This window comes from Propithecus coquereli, unplaced genomic scaffold (assembly GCF_000956105.1).
Source record: "Propithecus coquereli isolate 6110/MARCELLA unplaced genomic scaffold, Pcoq_1.0 Scaffold235, whole genome shotgun sequence".
NCBI classification, from domain to species: domain Eukaryota; kingdom Metazoa; phylum Chordata; class Mammalia; order Primates; family Indriidae; genus Propithecus; species Propithecus coquereli.
This window is the reverse complement of record NW_012147897.1, coordinates 3,728,048-3,735,704: the sequence shown is the minus strand read 5'-3', so window position 1 is coordinate 3,735,704 and position 7,657 is coordinate 3,728,048. Positions and strand designations below refer to the sequence as shown.

At 52.5% G+C, this 7,657-nt stretch overlaps 1 protein-coding gene across 1 annotated transcript; it reads left to right on the top strand.

Moving 5' to 3' along the window:
* The first annotated feature begins 372 nt into the window (after positions 1-372).
* Positions 373-7,317, top strand: UCP2 (uncoupling protein 2 (mitochondrial, proton carrier)). Its single transcript, XM_012645718.1, has 8 exons — positions 373-475; positions 1,225-1,381; positions 4,195-4,419; positions 4,578-4,788; positions 5,623-5,817; positions 5,899-6,000; positions 6,355-6,535; positions 6,906-7,317. The coding sequence occupies exons 3-8, from the start codon at positions 4,294-4,296 to the stop codon at positions 7,018-7,020; spliced, it is 930 nt and encodes a 309-aa protein (XP_012501172.1). The 5' UTR covers positions 373-475; positions 1,225-1,381; positions 4,195-4,293; the 3' UTR covers positions 7,021-7,317.
* Positions 7,318-7,657: the final 340 nt, after the last annotated feature.

Sequence of the window (7,657 nt, the reverse complement as noted above, 5' to 3'; positions counted from 1 at the left end):
GGCCCATGAAGGAGGGCGTGCGCTTATACCCGGCCTGGTCTCTGTGACGCTGTTAGCGCCCTGGCTTGGAGGATGAAGCGTGTGTGACCCTGGACAAACCTGCTTCTTTCTGGGCATCAGTCTTGCCATTCTCACAGTGGGGTTGGCGGACCGGGAGAGTCTGTGAGGCAGAGGTGGGGAGGGCCGAGGGGGTGGCCATCTGGGGAAACCAAGGGGTAAACGCGGTGAATGCGTCCGCACGAAAATGGGAGTGGAGAAGGGCACAGCGAGAACCCTAGGCGGGGCGGTCCCTGCGGAAAGGCGGTGGCTCGAGGGTCCAGTCACCCCACGTGGGAGCCGGCAGGCCCCGCCCCCGGGTTCTCATTCGCGCTACCGCGGGCGCCTTCGGATCGATTACTGTCCACGCTCCCTCCACGCGCCCTCCGCCCGCCGCCACTCAGAGCCGCGCGCACTCTCCTGTTCTCCCTGCGGTCCGGTGAGTCCGGCCCCGCGCCCACTACCCTAGTCGCGCGAAGCTGCGTGCTTCCCGCTCTTTAATTTTCCTTCTATTCTAACCTAGTTTGTACATTTCCTCTCTGTCCTTGGTTCTTTTTCTTTGTCTCTCTTCTCCCTTTCTCTCACTCCCTTTTGTTCTTTCCCTCTCGCGTTCAATTTGCTGTAACTTGAGCCTCCACCCTTCCACTCCCTCGCCTCACCGCGATGCCCAGTCCCGCCTTGGGTGGGGGCCTTCGGCGCGTCAGCGATAACCGTAATGACCTTTCCCTCCCAGACGGCGCCAGGCCGTGTGCCCCCAGCGCCTTTCCTGGGGCCGTTTCTGCTAGAAAGTGACTTTGAGCTGCTCTTTGTGGCCTTTGCAGGGCTCGCACCCTGCCCCAACACACTCCCCGAAGCTCGGTCCGGGCCCTAGCCGACTCCCAGATCTTTGTCCCCTCAGGACCCCCTCACAGCTCTCCCACTCACCAAAGTCTGATGACTGCGATGGGGATGCTTATCTAGAGTACTGAGTGTTGCAAGAGCAGAAGCCTAGAAGAGGCCCAATTCGTGATACTAAGCAGACAGGGGAGGGAGGACTCCTGGGTGAGATGGGCCCTGTTCCCCACCTCCCACCAAGGCCAGGACTGATTGGGCTTGTGTGTCGTGGGCACGTGCCCCTTTCCTTGCTGGAGTTAGTCCTTTAAGGCGGACTTCGCTTTCTAAACTCTCCTCCTTTGCCCTTCCCCACAGGACACATAGTATGACCATTAGGTGTTTCGTCTCCCAGCCATTTTCTATGGAAAACCAAGGGAATCGGGCCATGATAGCCACTGGCAGCTTTGAAGAATGGGACGCCTTTAGAGAAGCTTGATCTTGCAGGCCTCGGCGTGAGACCTTACAAAGCCGGGTAAGAGTCCAGTCTAAGGGAGAGGTGTCTTACTGCCTCCTAGCCCTGTGGTCTAAGGGCAGGAGTCAGCAGGACATTAAGAAAAATAACCACCACCACCACCCCAGTGAAGTGGCTCTTCACGGTTCACAAAGCGCTTTCATACATTCCTGGCCTTTAGCTGACCCTGACAAGCCAAGGATGGTGGTCCCCATTTTATAAAGGAGGAACCTGAGGCCCTGGTTGGAACAGTGATTGGCCCCAGGCCAACCTGGGCTCGGCAGCAGAGCTAGGACAGGAACCTGTGGTTCTAGCTTCATATTGTTGACTCCAGCTTTTGATTGTCCCTGAGACTGAGATTAGTAATCAGGTGTACTTTTTGGGCTCTGAAACTAGTTATTTGGGAACTATAAAATATGATTAACCTTTTCTAGCCCTGTGTTTTATTTAGCATATGTGACCTTTGCCCCCTTTCCCACTCCTCTGAACCATATGACTTTTTGCAAAATCAAGGCAACATTCACAGTGGCAACTGAGCCCCTGTGCACTTGTCTTCAAGCTGAGCAACAGCTGGGTCTTATTCTTTGGCCTTCACAACACCCTGCAACCCAGCTCAAGTTCAGACACATGATAAACTCATGTCATCATATCTCTGATGCCCAAAGAAGAGACATCATTTGCCTGAACTTTCTTAGAACTATTTACTTGGTGTGGGAGAGTTTGCTGTTTAATTGGCATGAGAGAATTTTCCTTTATGAAAGGCTCTGTCGTGCCTTTCTCAGCCTGGGGCTGAGAAAACTGCAGGAAAGAACTGAGGAGTTGGGTAGCAGTGTAAAGCAAATATCATAAGTTTGGGATCATGTAGACATGGCCCTTACTAAGTTCTCTCATCTAACAGGGAAATAAGGGCAGCCACCTCACCGGGTGGAGGATTAAGTGAGCTAATAAGAGTGCCCTGGGCAGTGGGGTGGGGAAAAGTGTGGAGCACCTCCTGGGGGAAGGAGTGTCAGATCAGCCAAGCTGGGGAGTCTGGAAGCACCTTCATTGACCTGTTCTACCATTTGAGCATGTCTTCATGAAGCCTCAGGTGGGCCAGGCTCCAGGGAAATGAATAAGATCAGGTCTTGCCCTATAGGAGGTCCCAATGTAGTTGCTATGGTGAGTATCGTCTTGATTTCCCTGTTTGCCCCAGCCACCTGGGGTGAGCGGCCTAGGAGGAAGAAGCTGGTGAGCTGTTTGTTTCCATGGGTCTGTGTATTCATAATTGATTCCTACCACATCCTCCCTCCCCTGGCCAGCTCTGCCCTCCTGAGCCTCAGCAACAGGGGCAGCCAATCAGGCCAGGCTCAGAGCAGCTGTTCTATGAAGTCTGAGAAGTAAGCTCAGGGGAAGGAGCAGGTCATCCTCCCTGACTGAGGTGCTGGGCTCACTTCCTCCCGGGGCAGTGGAGGATAGTGTTGTTCTCTAACTCTGAGAATAAAATGGAGATTTGGTTTCCTGTATTACTCTTCATAGCTCTGACCTGCAGCTCCCCATCCCTACCTCTCTTATGGTGAAGATGTGGATCCCCCTATGCTGGAGGAAAGGAAACCAGCCAAACAGTGAGAGCAGTTTTCACTGCATCAGATGGTAGGCCAAAAGGAGTTGGTGCCTCAGTGTTTACTCTGCACCCTGAGAATCACCTAGCATTATTTAAGACCCAGCTAAATGTTAACCTTGTCTAAGAAATCTTTTCTGATCACCCACCCTTCGTTAACTCTCTCCCAATGGAATTAGTTGTTCCCTTCTCTGCATTTTGAGAGTATGTCCTGCAAGCCTCAAATGCAGCTTGGATCACCTGCCCACCCCCTGTACCTCACAGTAAGTCCCCTGCAGGGTAGATAATGTCTCCTGTGTCTCAGTGAACCAGTGCCCAGCAAAGCAATCTTGTTGAAAGAATGACTCTAGAGAGCCTGAGCTGCGTAGTGGCTGGGGAGAGAATTACTGATGGGCTGGGAGGCATCTTGTCCTTTCTTTTCCTTCTTTTTTTTTTCCCGAGACAGAGTCTCACTCTTTTGCCCGGGCTAGAGTGAGTGCTGTGGCGTCAGCCTAGCTCACAGCAACCTCAAACTCCTGGGCTCAAGCGATCCTTCTGCCTCAGCCTCCCAAGTAGCTGGGACTACAGGCATGCGCCACCATGCCCGGCTAATTTTTTCTATATATTTTTAGTTGTCTGATTAATTTCTTTCTATTTTTAGTAGAGACGGGGTCTCGCTCTTGCTCAGAGCTGGTTTCGAACTCCTGAGCTCAAACAATCCACCCGCCTTGGCCTCCCAGAGTGCTAGGATTACAGGCGTGAGCCACCGCGCCCGGCCTTCCTTTTCCTTCTTGACTTAAATAATTCCAGACCCATGAGAGCTGTTCCTACTTAGTAATGCAGAACATGAGGCTGTGGGTCTGTGCCTGTCGGGTCTTGGTGTGCCTGAAACCTTTCTCCCCTTCTGTCAGCCCTCCAGATATGTCCAAAGAAACAGGAATGTGGGCATCATCAGGGAAATCTGCACCCAGCTGGTCTTGCAGCTATTTGTGAGGCAGCACCAGGATCGCCCTGATCCAGATTCTCCCTACAGTGAAAGGGAAGAAGCCCTTCACAAAATATGGACTCCTTGAGCAGGAATTGCTTCTCTAGCCCCTACTTGAGTACTGCTGGAGCTCACTCCTATTTTCCCTCAGAGGGCCACTTTGAGTCCTGCTTGGGGACATGGAGATATCAGAGAAAGCGCAGGTGGGGGTGGTGAGCAGAGAGGGCCTGGAGACACTGTTGCTGATGGGGCTTCTCTCTCTACCCTTGTTAGACTCCGGCAGAGTTCCTCTATCTCGTCTTGTTGCTGATTGAGGGTGCCCATTTCTCCAACTTTTCTCCATCTCCTGGGAGGTAGCAGGAAATCAGCATCATGGTTGGGTTCAAGGCTACAGATGTACCCCCTACTGCCACTGTCAAGTTCCTAGGGGCTGGCACAGCCGCCTGCATTGCAGATCTCATCACCTTTCCCCTGGATACTGCTAAAGTCCGGCTGCAGGTGAGGGGATGAAGCCTGGGAGTCCTGATGGCCTCTAGTCTACACAGACTCCTCAAGGGCCAATGAGGTGTTTGGGACTGTAAACTTAGGAGCATTGGGATGGTAGGTGGGGAGGGCAACCTGCTTATCCCTATAATCGCCCTGTCTTGGCCTTGCAGATCCAAGGAGAAAGTCAGGGGCCAGTGCGCACTGCGGCCGGTGCCCAGTACCGTGGTGTGTTGGGCACCATCCTCACCATGGTGCGCACTGAGGGGCCCCGCAGCCTCTATAATGGGCTGGTTGCTGGCCTGCAGCGCCAGATGAGCTTTGCCTCTGTCCGCATCGGCCTCTATGACTCTGTCAAGCAGTTCTACACCAAGGGCTCTGAGCGTGAGTATGGGGCTACACCATAGGCGCTTTGGGTTTTTTTTTTTTTTCTTGGTGATGATTGATCTTAATTCATTTAGCTGAATAGCCCCTTCAGGCCCCATGATCCCTGGAAGGATCAGAGGAACAGAGAACTGGAAGGGGCCCTGATTCTCCACATGATTCCTGAGCACCTAGGCTATGCCAGGCTCTGAGCAGGGCATCATCTGGTGATGTTCCCCACCACAACCTTGGGAATAGGTGGTATCATACCAGTGTTACAGATGTAGAGATTGAAGCTTGAAAGATGGCAGAGTGCAGGGCAGCTTGGCCAAGAGTACACAATGGGAAGCCAGAAAACACACCCAGGACTCTTGCCTCCAAGGCAGCATTCTTCCATTTCACCTCCCTAGCATGCCATGCCAATCCTGCATTTTACACATGAGGAAACTGAGAGTCCCAAACAAAAGGTTGACTTTCCCAAATTCACGTGGCAGGAAAAAATAGATCTGGGATGAGAACCCAAGTTTTAAGAGTCCCAGTCCATCAGGAAGCCATGTCTCTCTAGGCCTTAGTTTTCACATTTGTCAAATGGAAATGATTCTGATTTCTGAGGACTGTTAAGCAGGTTAAATGAAAATGTTTTATGAAAGAAAGCACTAAATCTCATTTTGGTTTTACTCTGCTGTGTCCCTAGCAAGTAGACATTCACAGTGATATTTTGTTCACTATGAGGAGTTCTTAGAACAAGAGCTTGTCTGGACCCTATTAAAGGCAGGAGATGATAATGACATGGTTTGGGAGAGGAGAGATGAGGTACAAGCCAGCTGGCTACTGACCCCCATGGTTCATTCATAGATGCCAGCATTTGGAGCCGCCTCCTAGCAGGCAGCACCACGGGTGCCCTAGCTGTGGCTGTGGCTCAGCCCACGGATGTGGTAAAGGTCCGGTTCCAAGCCCAGGCCCGGGCTGGAGGTGGTCGGAGATACCAAAGCACTGTCAATGCCTACAAGACCATCGCCCGAGAGGAAGGGTTCTGGGGACTCTGGAAAGGTGTGTACCCTTTTGTTGTTTCCCTTCCTCTTTTCCTTCTCCCCGTTCCCTGGTCTCACACAGGTCTCCTTCCTCCTATAGGGACCTCTCCCAATGTTGCTCGTAATGCCATTGTGAATTGTGCTGAGCTGGTGACCTATGATCTCATCAAGGACGCTCTCCTGAAGGCCAACCTTATGACAGGTGAGTTAGGTTAGATGATGCTGAGTTTCACCTTAACCCCCAATCCAGGAGTGGATGTGGGAGTCTGATTGACACCTGAAAACCACAGCCTTTCATCCTATTTGCCCTTTGCATGGAGAATGAGATTGTATCTCTTACTTGCCATATTGAAGCCAACTGGGATGGAGCTCCCACTTTGCACATTGAGGAACTGAGTGGTGCTAGATTGGCAAAATGACTCTCAGGTCTTCAGAAGTCCCAGCTGGAGTCTGTCTCTTTAAAACCACAAGAACCTCTAGCTACTTCAGTAATTCTCTTCTCTTCTGGAATGGTGGGTAAGGAGGCTTGACTGCCTTGCCTGCTCCTCCTTGGCAGATGACCTCCCTTGCCACTTCACTTCCGCCTTTGGGGCGGGCTTCTGCACCACTGTCATCGCCTCCCCTGTCGACGTGGTCAAGACGAGATACATGAACTCTGCCCTAGGCCAGTACACCAGCGCAGGCCACTGTGCCCTTACCATGCTTCAGAAGGAGGGGCCCCGAGCCTTCTACAAAGGGTGAGCCTCTGATCCACCCCACCCAAGTCCAGGCCTCCTGGCTACCCATACCTATCACACAGGTGGGAGAGAACCGCCTGGAACTGAGGGGCAAATGTCAAACTACTTCTGATCCTGGTTCTATTATTTCACCAGCATTCACTCATCCTCTTAATTCCTTCCTCCCAGAGTTGCTGTTATCACTGTTGTAGATGTTAAAATGGAGACTCAGAGGGGATTCTTGCTCAGAGCCACACAGCTGTGAAGCCCAGTTCATTGAGTCCTCCCAGCCCTCTTTGGGACAGAGCAACTGGGTTGGATTGGATGCCAGGCTCAGTGGGGGAAGCGGGAGGTGAAGTTCCCGCTGTGACCTGTGTTTTCTCTCCCCTAGGTTCATGCCCTCCTTTCTCCGCTTGGGTTCCTGGAACGTGGTGATGTTTGTCACCTATGAGCAGCTGAAACGAGCCCTCACAGCTGCCTGCGCTTCCCAGGAGGCTCCCTTTTGAGCCTCTGCCGCTGCTGACCTGATCACCTCTGGCTTTGGCTCCAGCTCCAGCCAGGCCCTGCTTCCCTTTTCCTCCTTCCATCTTTCCCTTCCCTCTTTCTCCACCTCTTCCCTTCACTCCTTTTCCTACTACCTCCCTTTCCTCTCACCACATTCTCACCTCCTCCCTACCTCATCTCCCCATTGTCTCAGTGCTGGTGGAGCTGACCCCATTTGATAGCATGGAAGGATCCTAAAACCTCAGTCCCTTAAAAAAATTCAGCCCTAATATTTGTCCTGCCCCCCAGCCCAGCCTGCATGTGCCCCATAAAGCAAGCTCAACCTTGGTGTCTCCTCTCTCTTGTAGTTGTTACCAGAGGTCTTGGTCCAATGGGCCCTATGGCACCTGGTGGGCAGGGGAGGAACCACCTGACTTTGAAAGGGAGTATGACCCACCTTCCACCTCCAGCATCCAGTCTGGGGCCATGGAGGTCATATATTCTAGACCATTTCTCTCCAACCCAGCCCCTGGGCTAAGGTGGCAAGTGCAGGAGCAACTAGAGAGACAGCAATGGCTTTTACTCTCACCTCGCCTGCCCTTCCAATCCTGCAGATGGCCCCAGGCTGTTTATCTGTGCGGTGAGAGTGCTCCTGTTTGC